The sequence below is a fragment of the Aulonocara sp. 'chitande type north' Nkhata Bay genome, linkage group LG18 (assembly GCF_057382095.1).
Source record: "Aulonocara sp. 'chitande type north' Nkhata Bay isolate Kocher_YH1m ecotype deep benthic linkage group LG18, A_spYH_male_GT1.1, whole genome shotgun sequence".
NCBI classification, from domain to species: domain Eukaryota; kingdom Metazoa; phylum Chordata; class Actinopteri; order Cichliformes; family Cichlidae; genus Aulonocara; species Aulonocara sp. 'chitande type north' Nkhata Bay.
The window spans coordinates 36,728,083-36,745,492 of NC_141361.1; the positions used below are offsets into that span (position 1 = coordinate 36,728,083).

At 39.0% G+C, this 17,410-nt stretch overlaps 1 protein-coding gene across 4 annotated transcripts; it reads left to right on the forward strand.

Moving 5' to 3' along the window:
• Nucleotides 1-5,143: 5,143 nt before the first annotated feature.
• Nucleotides 5,144-12,396, forward strand: LOC147309117 (uncharacterized). 4 transcript variants are annotated; one of them, XM_086270530.1, is made up of 6 exons: nt 5,144-8,824; nt 9,009-9,145; nt 9,235-9,457; nt 9,576-9,663; nt 9,741-9,877; nt 9,964-12,396. In XM_086270530.1, exon 1 carries the CDS (start codon nt 5,436-5,438, stop codon nt 7,578-7,580), a length of 2,145 nt encoding a protein of 714 aa, XP_086126656.1. In that variant the 5' UTR covers nt 5,144-5,435; the 3' UTR covers nt 7,581-8,824; nt 9,009-9,145; nt 9,235-9,457; nt 9,576-9,663; nt 9,741-9,877; nt 9,964-12,396. The 4 variants fall into 4 exon arrangements, with proteins under 4 accessions (XP_086126656.1, XP_086126658.1, XP_086126657.1 ...); XM_086270532.1 differs by having other exon boundaries at nt 9,576-9,654; XM_086270531.1 differs by having other exon boundaries at nt 9,576-9,615.
• Nucleotides 12,397-17,410: the final 5,014 nt, after the last annotated feature.

Below are 17,410 nucleotides of genomic sequence, written 5' to 3' on the forward strand. Positions count from 1 at the left end.
AAAGAGGTACAATAAAACGGACCAAATTGTTTCCAGAGAACTTTGAATTTCCTTTATTTTGAGTTTGGAGTACAAATCAGCTTTTTAACATCTATTCATATATTCATAAAAACATTTTATAGTATAATAGTACATTTCTCAGATTTAACAGTAACTTAAGGAGTTATAAGTTTTTCTGTGTTTCAAGGTTCAGTTTTGTTTATATTTGTGTATAACCACATATAAGCTCCAGATTGTACTTCAGCAAAATGCCAAGAAAAAGTCAAAGGTCGCAGTCCCTGAAGCTTAGATGGCAAAAGCAGAAAGAACAGGTGAATGTTTCTCAGAGCAGTGAGCAGGTAAAGGTGTGTGTTTCAGCTTTTCCCAGCACAGAAGTGCAGAGCAGTGTTCAGACAGCCACAGTGTCTTATGCAGATGTGGTAAAAAGAAGTGTTCCCTCAGTGTCTGTCCCAGAGCCTGAAGTTATGCAGGTAATCCAGACTAAACCCCAGCTAACTGTACAAACACAGCATGATGGACAAGCTCCAGGACAGTCTCATGTACAGGTTACAAACAGTGAAAGTCCACGAGTGAGTAGCGTCTGTGCTTCCCGAAGCCAGGCCGCTCCTAGGTATGGAAAGTACCGGAATCAGCAATGCATGGCTAACAGTTTGGTTTTCCTGTCATTCTTACACGAGGATGAATTTATTACCAGAGCAGATCTAAACCGTGTGTTGGACAAAGGCCATGCCGTCTATTCAGATGCCAGACTGAGGTTTGTGAACAGTGTGTTTCTAGCCTGCGATGAACTTCCCTCAGTTGTTACCAGCCGCACACACGAGTATCAAGTCGACATGTCTCAGTTTGCTCATTACGGCACATTTGATGGTACAGATCACTTTCCGAGCCTTGAACAGGGATTACAGTGTTTGGCTTCAGACGTTCGCTATGCTTTGCTAGTCATGGGAGGAACAGTCATCGCTGTTAGCAGGCTGACTTCAGGTGAATATGCATATTTTGATCCTCACCCACGTAAGTCTACTGGTATGCCATTGTCGCTAAGTGTAAGTGGTGGAACTGCAGTTATGTTGAAATTCACACGTCTTAATGACATGATTGACAGGATCAAACGTTTGTACAGAATGTTCAGCATCGCACCAAGCTGTACTTATGAGCTACAGCCCATCGAGTTTCACAGTGAAAACGCTGCTGACCAAAGAGATGCTAATCAAACCACCGAATACAGACAAACAGCTACAACTGTTACAGCACCAGCTTTAAATGAAGCCGTTCATGAAATAAACTCCCAAAGATCTACTGACCAGACACAGAAGACTGTGAGAGACACTTTAACGACTGAAGTGACATCATCCAGAGTGGATTATTCAAATGAGACAGCTGCTACTGAAAACAACCATCTTCCTTCTGAGTATTTAGAAAAAGAAACATCTGCATCCTCTGTGAGAGAAACGCAGGTAACATCAGATTCTGTTCCTCAGAATGATTCAAACACTGCCTACTGTTTAACTAATATAACAGAGGAACTCTCAGATAAACTGCTGAAATATAATAAACAGCAAAGGAGAAAAATAAGGAGAAGATTATTAGCCCAAGAAAAAGTACCACAGAGAAAGGAAAATCAGAAGAAGAAAGAAAGGCAGATGTACAGGTTTGATGAAAGCTTCAAGACAAAGAAAAAAAACTCAACTAAGAAGTGTAATGATCCTGATCACAGACAGAAAAAGAGCATGTACAAAAATGAATTGTATAAATTAAATGCTACCTATAAGGAGAAACAGAGAGAACATTTAAGAAAGATGTATAGGGAAAGTGCTAAAATTAGAGAGAGAAAAAGAGAATGTGTCATAAGGACATATAAAGACAATCCCCTATTCAGAGAAAAGCAGAAGGAACGTGTAACAAGAACATATAGAGAGTCTCCCATATTCAGAGAAAAGCAGAAAGAGCGTATAAGAAGAATATACAGAACTTGTGCTGGATTCAGAGAGAAACACAAAGCTTACATGAGGTCATATGTATATAACCTATATAAAAAAAGCGAAGATTTTAAACAGAAAAAACGATCTTATATGACAAAGCGGTATGGAGAAGAAAAACAATTTCAGCAACAACACAAGGACAATATGAGAGAACGAATGAGAGTAAAATATTGGAACGGTTTTTCTTTCAGACAGATGCATAATATCAGATGTGCAATGAATATAAAACGGAAATATCGCCAGATGCATCGACCAGCTGAGAGTTTACAGTGTCATCCAGAGAACACTTTAATGAATGAGGCCATATCTCGTTTCAGATCAAACATTAAGTCACCACCATCTTATGTTTGTACTGTTTGTCTAAAAGCTTCTTTTCCTAATCAGGTGAAAATCTGCAAAAGAGAAAATTACTCAAAACACCAGACTGTAGCTCATCAGTGCCTAACTGGTAAATTTGTTCATGTGTGTGATGAAGCATGTCATGATCACTGCAGCTTTCCTGTTGAGAGAAAAAAAGAGTATATCTGTCACACATGTCACAGTTCCCTCAAAAGTGGATGCATGCCCAGGCTTGCTGCTGTTAACGGTTTAGAACTGCAGGATATTCCAGCTGAACTTTGTGATCTCAACATTCTGGAGAGACATCTGATTGCCAAATGCATACCATTTGCTAAGATTATTCCTCTTCCAAAGGGGAGACAGAGACTCATACGTGGTAATGTGGTGTGTGTACCATCTGAGGTCCAACAAACAGTTGACAGTTTACCGAGGATCAGAAGCCAATCACAGATCATGAGGATAAAGCTGAAAAGACGACTGTGCTACAAAGGCCATCAGCTGTTCCAGACTGTCACCTGGTCTAAACTCATTCAAGCTCTGCGTAAACTGAAACAAATTCATCCACAGTACACAGATATTATTATCAGAGATGATGCATTGCTTTGTGATCCAACGTTACCTGATGATGACAGCAGTGATGAAGCCAGCATGGCAAGTGATGATTATAATGAAGCAGATTTAATGGAAATTGACAACTATGAAAAAGATGCCCTTTTGTGTGAAAGTGAGTCTCAAAGTGACCAAGATATTAATATGCAATCCTGTGATGAACAACCAGAGGAACAAAATCCAGATGAACCAGAAAGTGATTTGAACAATGGAGGTTTTGCTCTAGAAAGTTGTCTGCAGCCCGTAGACATTTCAGAAGAGATTCTCTGTTTCACTGATAACACATATTGTGTGGCTCCTGCAGAAAGAAACAATCCTGTTAGCTTCTTCAGAACTCCTCATTTGGAAGCCATGGCATTTCCTGTGCAGTTTCCTACTGGTCAGAATACACTGGATGAAAAGAGACGTCTTAAACTCACACCAAGTGCTTACTTCAAGTCAAGGCTTTTCAACATTGATGCAAGATTTGCTAAAGACACAAATTACCTGTTTTTCTCACAGTTTGTCACTGAAATACACTTGGCTAATTCCAGCATGACAATACAGCTAAGGAAAGGTAAAACTATGACCAAAGATGGACGCAAAATCACATCAGGAATGTTACAAAGTAAGACAGAAGTAGAGAAGCTGGTAAGAAATAAAGATGCAATCAGATTTATGCAGCCACTCAGAGGAACTCCAGCTTACTGGCAGAAAACTACCAGAGATCTATTCAGCATGGTTCGCCAAATAGGAACACCTCAGTTCTTTGTCACTTTCTCTGCTGCTGAGATGAGATGGCCTGAAGTGATTCAAGCAATAAAGAGACAGCAAGGTGAAGAGGTTGATTTTGAAGCCCTGGACTGGTCAGAAAAGTGTGAAATTCTAAGATCAAATCCAGTAACCACCATGCGAATGTTTGATAAACGTGTTGAGGCTTTGTTCAGAGATTTGCTTTTTTCTCCTGCACAGCCCCTTGGTGAGATCATTGATTACTTTTACAGAGTTGAGTTCCAGCACAGAGGTAGTCCGCATATACACATGTTGCTGTGGATTCGAGAAAAGGTAGAAGCAGATGTGGATGACGACCAAACTGTCTGTGACTTTGTTGACAGATACATCTCAGCTCAACTCCCTGATCCAGAAAAACAACCTGAACTGCACAAAAAAGTCACTGAGCTACAAAAGCACAGCAAAAACCACACAAAGACATGCTTTAAGAGTGTGAACTCTGGTTGTAGATTTGGGTTTCCCAAACCACCAGCCACAAGAACAATGATTGTGAGACAGGATGAGGATTCAGACACTGAAGCTGCAAAAGCCAAACTCAGACCTTTGTTGAACCTGCTGAAGGAACCTGAAGCTGCTTCCCTCACCATAGAGCAGATTCTGTCACGTTGCAACTTAACAATGAATGAGTATGAACAATGCCTCCAAGACATAAACAAGAAAACAGCTCTGATTCTGAAACGTGACCCAAATGAGTGTTGGATCAACAATTACAACCCAGACCTGCTTGAAGCCTGGAACTCTAATTTAGATGTCTCATTCATTTTGAATGCCTATTCATGTATAGAATACCTCTGTAAATATATAACAAAGAAAGAATCTGGCCTCTCTGAATACCTGAAGACAGTTATCGACAACTCTGATAAGAACACCGTCAATGAGTGTGATGAAATGAGAGCTGTGATGCAGGCTTACTCAAAAAAGAGAGAAATCAGCGCACAGGAGTGTGTGACTCGAGTCTGTGGCCTAAAAATGAAAAAATGTTCCCGCAGTGTTGTATTTGTACCAACAGATGATAACCCAGTAAAAATGAGTCGGCCCATGAGCTTCCTGGAAAGCACAACACACGACAGTTGTAATATTTGGATGACAAGTTTGAGTGATAAATACAAATGCAGACCTGAGACCCCAGAATATGAGGAAATGTCACTGGCTGATTTTGCTGCCTTGTGCAGGTTGGTGAGTGGTCCAAATGAAGGAAAAGATGTGCTTCCTCTTCTAAACCAGCTTGGATTTGTACAAAGGCGAAAGAATGATAAACCAGCTATAATCAGATATTACCACTGTTCACAGGAAAAAGATCCTGAGCAATATTATGGTCGACTGTTGAGACTTTACCTTCCACACAGATCAGAGCAGGAACTGAAACCACAAGGGTTCCAAACCTATCAGTCCTTCTACAACTCAGGTTTTGTATGACTTCCATGTTCAGACCACAGTGAGTCTGTGAAAAGGGTTGTGAAAAGAAATAAAGACAAGTATGAGAAGAACTCTGAGGATATTGAGAGTGCACTGGAAGAGTTTGAACAAAATAGGGATGTTGTGATTGATGAATGGTGTAATCTTGCTCCTGAATCTGAAGTTGTGAGGCTGCAATGTGATGAGAATCTTCCTGAGAGACATTCTGATGATGAGAACGAACAGGAGAATGTCCCCGACTACAGTCGTCAGTCTGATGCTGTAACAGAGATCAGAGCCATCAGAGAACAACCTGCAGTAGATCCAGCCGTGGTACGTGTAATGTATCAGAATCTGAACCAGAAGCAGGCCTGCGTGTTCTATACTATAAGAGACTGGTGTATTCAGCGAGTTTGTGGTTTGAACCCAGATCCATTTTTCTTCTATATCAATGGTGGTGCAGGAACTGGAAAGTCACATCTGATTAAGTGTATTCATTCTGAAGCATCAAAGATCCTGAGCAGACTGCCTGCTAATGCAGAAGAAGCTGACATATCAAATCCAACTGTTTTACTGACTTCATTTACCGGTACAGCAGCTTTTTCTATCAATGGCTCTACATTACATTCTCTACTGAAACTACCCAGGAGTCTGAAACCACCCATTCAAGGACTTGGTAACCAACTGGATGAAGTCAGATCTGAGCTGATGAATGCTGAAATTATTGTTATTGATGAGATTTCAATGGTTTCAAAACCCCTTTTTGCTTATGTGGATGCAAGACTGAAACAAATCAAAGGCACTCAGAGACCTTTTGGTGGAATGTCAGTTTTAGCTGTTGGAGATTTTTACCAGCTGCCACCAGTGCGACAGTCTAAACCTCTCTGTGTTTACGATCCAGAACAGATTGACCTATGGCAGGAACATTTTCAGATGATCACTCTAACCGAGATCATGCGTCAGAAAGATGATGTGGCCTTTGCAGAGATGCTGAACAGGATTAGAGTCAAAGAAAAGACAGATGAGCTTTCTCAGTGCGACAGAGATTTGTTGTCACAGGCTGTGACTGCACCAGAAGAATGTCCAACTGAGGTCTTACACATTTATGCCACCAACAAGAATGTGGAATCCCACAACACAGATACCCTGAAGAAGCTTCATTCAAACATCATAATCATCAATGCAGACGATTTCCAGAAGGATAAATGTACAGGCAGAATGGAACGAAGAGACAAACCATTTACAGGTGGGAGAAATGATTTACCTGACACTCTGAATGTTGCTGAAGGAGCTCGAGTCATGCTGACCAGAAACTTGGACACACTAAACGGTTTGGTCAACGGTGCTTTTGGTATACTGGTAAAGGTGGTGAGATCTGAAAATGATGGACACATAATTAAACTGGGGCTCAGGATGGACAACCGGCAGCCTATGAGACACAACCGCAGTGCTAATGCAGCATCTGATGATCTGGTTTACATTGAGAGAGCAGAGGAGAGTCTGAAGTTTAAAGGAGCAGTACGCAGACAGTTTCCTGTAAAGCTAGCATTCGCTTGCACAATTCACAAAACTCAGGGTCTTACAACACAGACAGCTGTAGTTTCAATGAAGAACATTTTTGAACCAGGTATGGCTTACGTTGCTCTCAGCAGGGTGACGTCTCTCAGTGGACTCTATTTGCAGGACTTGGATGAGAAAAAGATTTACGCCAATCCCGAGGTAACTGCAGCGCTCCAAACCATGAGACAAGCCAGTGTTGAGGAAATGATGCCTCTTCTTCAGGTCAGAGAAACAGCCAGCAGACTTGACACTCTTACACTGATCCATCACAATACGGAGGGTTTGCCATCTCACATCAGTGACATCAAGAGTCATCATGAAATGTGTTTAGCAGATGTTTTGTGTCTCACTGAGTCTCACCTTCAAGGCTCCTTTGTTGCAGACAGTCTTCATTTGGATGGCTACACCATGTTCAAACGCAACAGACATGTGTCCTACACAAACTTTCCTCACATGGCCAGCAGAAGTGGTGGGGGAGTTGTTGTGTATTTGAGGAATCATTTTCAGGTTCAGGTAAAACAGTATCTACATAATGTCACTGATCTTGAGTTTTTAGTGTTGAAGGTTCAGGCTCCATTCCCTGCACTCATTGCTGTTGTGTACAGACCCCCTGACTACAGTTTGACACCATTCATGCAAAACCTGGTAAGTCTTTTAGATTCACTTGAAATAATGGACTGTCACCCAATAATTGTGTGTGGAGATTTTAATGAGAACCAGTTGCAGAGTGGAAGAAAACAGATTCTGGAGCAGTTTCAGTCGAGAGGGTATTCACAGCTGATCACTTCTGGCACTACAGACAAGAACACCCTGCTTGACCTCATTTTTATTTCTCAGCCACAGAAATGTCTATATTCAGGTGTTCTGAGATCATATTACAGTTACCACAACCCTGTGTTTTGTGTCCTGTCCTCGAGCCAATCATGAAGTCGTCTGGTGAGTTTTGAAACAATTACAGATCATGTTTGTTACAGAGTTTACTGATTGTAGAGCATGAAAAATATTTTTCATTGAAAAAATTGTCTTCCCTACTCTGTCTGTAAGAAGACCCTTTCTTATTGCAATGTTATTAATCATTTCACCAAATCATTGCTGAACTTCATGCAGAGCAGAGAACATCTGCTATCATGCACCTCTGATCTGAAATGTGCTGCAACATTTATTAAACCAACATCATTTCTTTTATTCTCATGTTTTAAATGACTAAATCTTTTTACTGTGACGTATGTAGCTCAACAAACGAGATCTTCCCCTCCAAGGGCTTGAAAATATGAAATAGTAAATAAATAAATCCCACATAAATGCAGGTATTTATTATGGGTCACATGAATAAATACAGACAATTATATTTTCTTGATTATAGTAGCTTTTGTAGAATCAAAAGTTTTTGTGATGAATGAGTTTTTGCTTATCATGTTTTACAGGTAAAAAATGTCAAAAGTTATAAACTATCTTTAGGCTACCAGAGATGTCTATAATGATACATTATGTAGAGAAAAACATTAGTACAGCTTACAGAATATGTATAAAAACTGATTTAGAAGTAAATGGATAGTTTTCTGAAAGTTCCCGACTACAGTTTAACACCACCCACCCAGATCACCCCCCCAAGTGTCTATGTAATGCTGGTATGGTGTGTGAGTTTGACTTGGCCTTTATCCGGGTGGGTTTGGGTTTGGGTGGATAAAGGCCAAGTCAGAATTCTCTGAGCAGCTGGAAAAAGCTGCTAATAAACAAAGACATCAAAAAGTGTGGGCTTTAGGTGTAGCCCCCGCTTTCTGATGCACTAATTAGACTTAGTAACCGACACCCCATACCAGCATTACATAGACACTTGGGGGCTGAGCTGGGTGGGTGGTGTTATAAGCACGTGTTTTGTTAGATATATTTTTTCAGACACCATCTTCATGAACTACTGAGCCAAACCTGATCCATCAGTGCTGGACTGCACAGATAACTACATGCCACAAGGAGACTGCTGTGTTATGAATTGCCATACCAGTGTGTCTTCAATGGAGAAGATGACACACCCATCACCTGACCTCCTGCCTGATCTGGAGACCATCATCATGCTACCACACTACACACCTCTGAGACCATCAATGATGACTCATACTGAGGAAACTGTATTTCCTGTCAGAGATGCTCAGTGATCCTCAGAGCAGAGAGAGGTATCATTCTTTATCTTTGATAAAAAAAAATGTCAGTGTTTTTAATTCAATTAATTAATTTAAATCCTGTTTATTGCATAAATAATTCCACACTCAAATGATTATACTTGTTGACACTTTTTGAGTTTTAATTCACATTATGGATTACAAATCTATGCTTTTTCTACTCTGTCTCTCTGTGCAGGTATTGCTGTCTTCTGAGTTCTTCCGTGTCCCAACTGAGGCCTTCAAACCTCATTGCAGAGCTCATGTCTTTCCTCACCATCATGTGAGTGTGAGATTGCTCTGGATTCTGGTTATGTGGCCCGCAGCACCTATAAGGTATTTCAACATTGTTCATTGTATAACTTATTTGTAGTTTTCAGGGTTTCTACAGACAAAAAAAATGTTCCTTTTTCTGTATTTTTTAGAACAAGCTCGTCCAGTGTGCCTGCATTCCAGCTTCTTAGACTCTACGCAAGTGGACAGAGTATCAGTGTTTGGCCACTCTTACAGACACTGACTTCTGTCAATTCACTTCTACTGATCGGGTACCTCACTCCAGGAAGACAGAGGGCTGCAAGCCTGTCATCATTTCCAGTGTGGCTTTGTATTCTTCGGGTAGCATCAGATTTTTCCCACAAATATTCAAAGGTAACACTTGTTTTAAGCTTAGTTATTAAATCAAAAGTCTTCCCTTGTGTCATGTCTGTGAAGGTTCTCATGATGTCCTTTGATGTAGTCTCTCTCTTCACTTGCATACCCACTACAGAGGCAGTGGAGACTGTCAGAAAACGACTGCAAGAAGACAGGTCCTTGGAAGACAGGACCAACTTCACACCCGATCAGATGTGCACACTGTTAGACCACTTTTTGAGTTTTAATTCACATTATGGATTACAAATCTATGCTTTTTCTACTCTGTCTCTCTGTGCAGGTATTGCTGTCTTCTGAGTTCTTCCGTGTCCCAACTGAGGCCTTCAAACCTCATTGCAGAGCTCATGTCTTTCCTCACCATCATGTGAGTGTGAGATTGCTCTGGATTCTGGTTATATGGCCTGCAGCACCTATAAGGTATTTCAATATTGTTCATTGTATAACTTATTTGTAGTTTTTAGGCCTTAACACAAATAAAATGTTCCTTTTTCTGTATTTTTTAGAATAAGCTCGTCCAGTGTGCCTGCATTCCAGCTTCACAGAAAAGAACATCAGACACCAGCGAGGGAGGATAAGAAAGACAGACACAACAACATTGTCATCCCCTATGTAGCCGGTGTATCAGAAAAACTCAGGAGAGTTTTCTCCAAATACGACATCCCAGTGTACTTCAGACCCAGTAACACACTCAGACAGAAACTGGTTCACCCGAAAGACAAAACTCCTAAACACAAACTTAACAATGTGGTGTACGCTGTACAGTGCAGCGAGGAATGCCCAGACTTCTACATCGGAGAGACCAAACAGCCACTTCACAAGCACATGGCACAACATAGAAGAGCCACCTCCACGGGACAAGACTCAGCAGTTCATCTGCATCTAAAGGACAAAGGTCAGTCTTTGAGGATGCCAATGTTCACATTTTGGACAGATGGAGGAGTGAAAGAAGCCATTTACGTCCACTGTGAGCGACCATCTTTAAACAGAGGCGGTGGTTTATGACACCAACTGTCTGCCATCTATAATCCAGTTTTGAGTTCCCTCCCCAGACACCGTAACGTCCACTCACATCCTGGGAGTGGGCGTGGGTGATTTCCTGACCTCGGGAAATCACATGATAGGGTGGGGCCAGGTTTCACAATGAGCTCACCCGAAACCCTGGCTGATTGGGACCCACACCCACTTTCACACCTTGGCTCATGTGATTAGGTAGAGGATCATCAGGGGGTTCTTTGTCCCTCTTTGGGGGGAAACTCCCACTGGGTTTAAATCTGGGACTCTCCACCATTGACCCTTAGAACTGAAGAAGCTTCTCGGATGAGAGGTGAAACGTCTTCAAGGAACTCAAAGAAGTCCAGACGCTTTTCTTTCCAAGCTCCTTAGACTTCACTTGTGTTAATTACATTTTATTTGTTGTTGTTTTCTTTTAGATTTATATGCAGTGATTGGATGTGGTGGAGCTTTGTTAACCGTGTGGAAAACATCTGTTTGTGATGATATTTACAATGAGGCTTTAAGGTGACAGTTTCCATGTAATTTCAATCCTCTTACTAAGCAAAAACATGTTTGCAATTAACATATTTTTTCAGTTTTGTCTTTTGGATTTATGGTTAACATTCCTCTGTGACAGCAAATACTAAACTGGTCCAAGTAACCAGCATATCATTGGTCAAAGGCAAAAAGGACCACATGTCACACTAGCAATGAATTTTTGACTGTGTTTGTGTTAGTATAGAGTAGGTCTAACAGTGGTTTTCCACATCTGCTCTAATATATATAGATAATGGGTCAGACATATAAAGTCATTTTGAAAAGTTCATAAAGGTCATTTATATGTGTTCCTCTTTATCATTTTATATCAGGTCAAACAGCAGACTTGAGTTTTGATCAGGGTAGAACCATAACATTCATGCTAATGGTTCTACTGTTTACAGTTACTTTATGATGGATTTCACCCTGGTCACAGCACTATGTGAAAAGCTGTTAGAGGTAAAGTTAAGCCAATTAATACATCATCATAAGTCACTCTCTAACGCAGGGCAGTGATTATTATTCACTGTAATTTATTCCACAACAATGTTCTTTATTTGATTCTTTAAATATGCACATCGATTGTTTAGCTGTGTGACTCTCCACACCTGAAATATATCACAATGTGGACTTCATTTCGACAGTATTTTGTAGATTGGTACCATATTTATCATCGAATCATCTTGTGCATTTATTAACTAAATGTTGTTTGGTTTTTTTTTGTTTGTTTGTTTGGGGTTTTTATGTTGCCATTTTTACATTTCACCAACTGTGTAAATTCTGCAATTTTACCTTGGTTTTGTTTCACATCAGTTTATCTGCTGGCTGGTATTCCTGTCTTCCTTCTCTCACCCCAACCGGTCGCAGCAGATGGCCGCCCCTCCCTGAGCCTGGTTCTGCTGGAGGTTTCTTCCTGTTAAAAGGGAGTTTTTCCTTCCCACTGTCGCCAAAGTGCTTGCTCATAGGGGTCATATGTCATATGATTGTTGGGTTTTTCTCTGTATCTATGAAGCGCCTTAAGGTGACTTTTGTTGTGATTTCTTGCTATATAAATTGAATTGAATTGGTTTTCTTTCTTTTCTAATGTTTCTGGTCATTTTTCACAGTTAAACAAGTAACTTTGAGGTTACTTCATCGTTTTCAGCTGTTATCTGTATAAATTTTTTTCCTAATAATTACATTTCTGCAAAATTATAGCAGTTCTGGTAAGTTGTAATATTTCTGCCAAGTTATTAATTTTTTAATCAATTATTACATTTCTGCTAAGTTGTGGCTTCTGGTAAACTACAACATTTCTGCTGAATTGTTATGTTTCTTCTAAGTTATTGCATTTCTGCTAAGTTATTACATTTTTGCTAACTTGATGTTCTTCTGCAAAGTTATTAAAATTTCAACAACTTTTTAAACACTGACTTTGATTTCTTCAGCTTCTTCAGCTATTTTCAACTATTTTCAGCAGACAGCTTCAGCTTTACAGTTTCCTCTAAGTGATTGCAGTTCTGCTAAGTTATTCCATTTTAGCAAAGTTCCTTTGCTTCTGCAAAGTTTTTACAATTTCTGCAACTTTTCAGCTTTTTCAGCTACTTTTTGCATACAGCTTCAGCTTTAAGCATCCACACTGCATTTTCGCAGGAAATGCAAATTTTTCTAGTTATTATTGTGTGGATGCTTTAAGCATCCACACTATTGAGTTCCTGTTTCTCTTTATTCTTTATTATTATTATTCCGGGTGTTTCCGTACACTTTTCGCCGTTTAACTACTTCCACAATTTTTGTGCTATTTTCACCGTTCAAACTTTAAACTATTCAGCTATTTTTGCTAATTCCTGCTACGATTTTTGCTATTTTTAACTATTATACTTTTTAAAATATTAAGCTTTTTTCCTTTAATTTGTCCCATTGAAATGAATGGGAAACTTCTGCAATTCTGCTAAATTTTGCCTGTTTTTGAAACTTAACTACTTCCTCATATTTTCACCTAGAACAACCATTCAAATTTTAAAATGTTCACAAATTATTTGGCTATTCAGGTATGATTCAGCTTTTTCAAATCTTCTACTGTTTTACTTTTATGCCTCTTAAAGTTTTGAGTTGCAAAATTGTGATTTTTCACAAAATACATGTGTTGTTATGGTTGCTATGCTCTTGGCTTCCAGTGTGCCACTGAAGGTTTTGCAATTTTCACTTCATGTCCGAACAACTTCCTGCTACTTGCTCAATTTTCACTCAACTTCCACAAATTATACATCAAAACGTAGGTATTTTTGCTGGCTTTCAGAAAATGTCACCATCATTGTTGTGGGATTTATAGAATTTTTGCAAATCTCCTCAGACTAACACAAGGTCAGAAAACTCTCCATATAAAGTGAATGGAGAGCTTGTTCAAAATCACCGCTGGATTTCTGTAATGAGAGGCATATTCGAATCGTCATATCTCCTTAACGAAGCAAAGTTAAGACATGAGGCTTGTCCCCGAATATCTTCAGACACCCCTGACGCTCACAATTCAAGAATTTCTTTCTCACCTATTACCGTTCTGAAATGAGTTGGACTTGTTTGAGGGTAGGAAATTCGTCCTTCGCTCAGATTTCTTCAGATTTCAAACTGTGGAAATGAACCACTTTTTTCTCTCGTCATAACTTTTTGTTGGATTTCCACAGAGACCTGAAAATTTCCATGATTGTTCACCAAAGCCTGCTGTCTCTTACGGTGAAAGAATGATATCGATACTCCAAATAGATTTCGAGTTAGAAAGCGTTGTTTGAGGGCAAGTCAAGGCAGTTTTTGCTTCGCTCTACTCAGTTATGGTGCATTACAAGTCAAATATCTTTAATAATTCATATTTTAATGATAAATTGTAAACACTGGAAGATTCCCCCATCTCTTCTGAACAAAACGGTGTAAGAATGACCGCTCTAGCCCCTACGGTTTGGAAATTATGGTCATTTGTTTGAGGGGAGTCCTCACTATGAGAAATAGGCTGCAATAATCCTGTGCCTCTCTGTGCTGCGTGTGTAAAAAGAGGCACATGTTTTGGCGGGAAAAAGTACACAGGCTCTCTGATTGGTGGATTCAAATTCAGCAGCTCCCAGGCTGACCTAGAAACTTACTTCTCTCTCCCTGTGCATTTTTTTGCTGATTTTTTCATTTAACAAGTATATTTGAGGGACCCTCAGCATGTTCAGCATTTTTTCAGCTGTCCATTTTGCTTTTCCAATTTTTCTGTTTAACTTATTACTATTGTGCTAAATAATACTATTTCTGCTATTTTATAAGATTTGTGCCTAATATAGTATTTCTGCTAAATTACAATATTTCTGCTTTTTATACTATTTGTGCTAAAACATAGTATTTCTACTAAATGTAGTATTTATGCTTAATCATACTATTTCTGCTTTTTATGGGATTTGTGCCTAATATAGTATTTCTGCTTTTTATAGGATTTTTGCTCAAACATAGTATTTCTACTAAATGTAGTGTTTATGCTTAATCATCCTATTTCTGCTTTTTATAGGATTTGTGCTTAATATAGTATTTCTGCTAAATTATAGTATTTCTGCTTTTTATAGTATTTGTGCTAAAACATAGTATTTCTACTAAATGTAGTATTTATGCTTAATCATAGTATTTCTATATATTTCTGCCAGGTCCCCAGGCAGCCAATCCTCTGTGAGGACTGAGAAATTCAAATTTTCAAATCAGGGCCTGCACGGCTTCCCAGCCAATCATATATGTGTCCTGAGGCATTCAAATTTGCATATTGGGGCCTTCATGGCTTCTAAGCCAGCCAATCATATCTGAGGGCTGAGGAATTCAAATCCACAAATCAGGGCCTGCACGGCTTCCCAGCCAGCCAATCATGTATGTGGGCTCCAGGCATTCATATTTGCATATTGGGGAATTCGTGGCTTCTAAGTCAACAAGTCATCCATGTCATATATCTCTAAAAATTCACATTTTAATGATAAATTGTTAACACTGGAAGATTCCCCCATCTCTTCTGAACAAAACAGTGTAAGAATGACCGCTCTAGCCCCTACGGTTAGGAAATTATGGTCATTTGTTTGAGGGGAGTCATCATTATGAGAAATAGACTGCAATGATCCTGTGTCTCTCTGTGCTGCGTGTGTAAAAAGGATGCACCTGTTTTGGAGGGAAAGAGTGCACAGCCTCTCTGATTGGTGGATTCAAATTCAGCAGCTCCCAGGCTGACCTAGAAACTCACTTTTCTCTCCCTGTGTGTGTGTGTGTGTGTGTGTGTGTGTGTGTGTGTGTGTGTGTGTGTGTGTGTGAGACAGAGAGAGAGAGAGAGAGAGAGAAAGGCTTTTAATGGGATGATCTCATTCTAAGATTCAAATTCAATATATTTAGACTGGTTGACTGAATTGGATCTTGTGTGTGTGTCTCTCTGTGCATGTGTGTTTTCTTATGTGTACATATTTGTGATTGTGTGGCTGTTATAGATTTTTTTGCTGATTTTTTTCATTTAACAAGTATAGTTGAGGGACGTTCAGCATGTTCATCATTTTTTCAGCTGTCCATTTTTGCTTTTCCAATTTTTCTGTTTAAGTTATTACTATTGTGCTAAATCATACCATTTCTGCTATTTTATAAGATTTGTGCCAAATACCGTATTTCTGCCAAATATAGTATTTCTGATTAATTATAGTTTTTTCTACCAAATCATAGTACAGTATTTCTGCTTTTTATAGGGTTTGTGCTTAATAAAGTATTTCTGCTAAATTATACCATTTCTGCTTTTTATAGTATTTGTGCTAAATTATAGTATTTCTGCCAAATTATAATATTTGTGCTAAAACATAGTCTTAATTTAAAATTACAATATTCATAGTTCATCACAGTGTCTCTGGTAAATCACAATATTTCTGCTCTGTTGTACTATTTTTCTAAATCATAGTGTTTCTGTAATGTTTAAGTATTTTTGGCTAAATATATTCTTTCTGTTATCTTATACTATTTCTCCTAAATTCTTGTATTTTTGAGAAGTTATCATATTTCTGGTAAGTTACAATATTTCTGCTAAATTCTGCCATGCTATTGTATTTCTGCCAAGTATTATGTTTCCTCTAAGATATTGCAGTTCTGCTAAGTTATTCCATTTTAGCAAACTTCTTTTGCTTCTGCAAAGTTTTTACAATTTCTGCAACTTTTCAGCTTTTTCAGCTACTTTTTGCATACAGCTTCAGCTTTAAGCATCCACACTGCATTTTCGCAGGAAATGCAAATTTTTCTAGTTATTATTATATTTTATTCTGTATTCCGTACGTTTTTTGTAATCCTACTCCTTCAAAACCGTTCAACTTAGAAAAACCATTCCAACACCGTTAGATTCCTATTCTTTTGGACAACACTGCTTCCATTTTTCATATTTTTAACATTTATATTTTTAATTTTATTCAACTTTATTCAACAAAAATTTATAATGTATTTCAATGGGGAGACCCTTCAAATCCTCATTCAACTTACTCATTTTTAAACTCTTACTACTTCCACATACATTGACATAGAGCCACCATTCAAACTTTAAAACGAAGACAAGACATTCAACTATTCAACTTGCATTTATCTTTTCAATATCTATTATACTTTTTCTTCAGTTCCAGTTTAAGTTTCATGATGTTTTTTCACCCGTTTCAGAGTTTATAATGGGTGTGTATGGGACGGAATGTTGGGGCTAGAGTGAGGCAGCTCAACTGCTAGAGTGAGAGGAGCAAAAAAAATAATCTTAAAATCTTTTTTAAAACTGCTGCTGTGTCCGCAGCGTTTGCTCTACAGGTATGATTTTACCCTCAAAACGTAGCCATGGCTGTCCTCTTTCATCCAATGTGTTTACTATTGTACTAGGTGTTATGGTTCTTTCATAAATGTCACCAATGCACAGCCTCCTCCCTCCAACTCTTCCATAGACTCTAATGTTAAAATGGCTCAGAAGGTTCGTTTGAAAATCAGAAGAGCATGGTGTCTTTCCACTGTCACCACGTCCATATAATAAACTCCATAGACATGAAAACTGAGAATTTGGTAGACTAGACATTGCTGTCGCTCACAGTGAAAGAATTTTGTCAATACGACTTTTACTTTTCATTTGGGAACGATTTGTTTCGGCCTGACTTTTCTGTTCATTTTAAGCAGCAAAAGTGAGGTGCATGTCTGTGTCCGTGTGTATGGAGCCATTGGGTGCGGTCACTATAGCAACCAGGCTCACACCTGCCTGCTTAACGAGCTCTCTCTGCCACTCTGCCAAAATTAATCTTAAACACTTCTCTTTCAACTGCTGCTGTGTCCACAGTGTTAAAGCCATCATTTTACCCTCAAAACGTCGCCATCGTTGTTCTTTTTCCAACATCTTGTCTTTCAAAGCTCAGAGATGTAAACTTTTTAAACTGTGTGGGTCCAAGT

Coding starts and splice junctions, on each gene's coding strand:
- LOC147309117 (XM_086270528.1), top strand. CDS start 5,436: ATGTATCAGAATCTGAACCAGAAGCAGGCCTGCGTGTTCTATACTATA.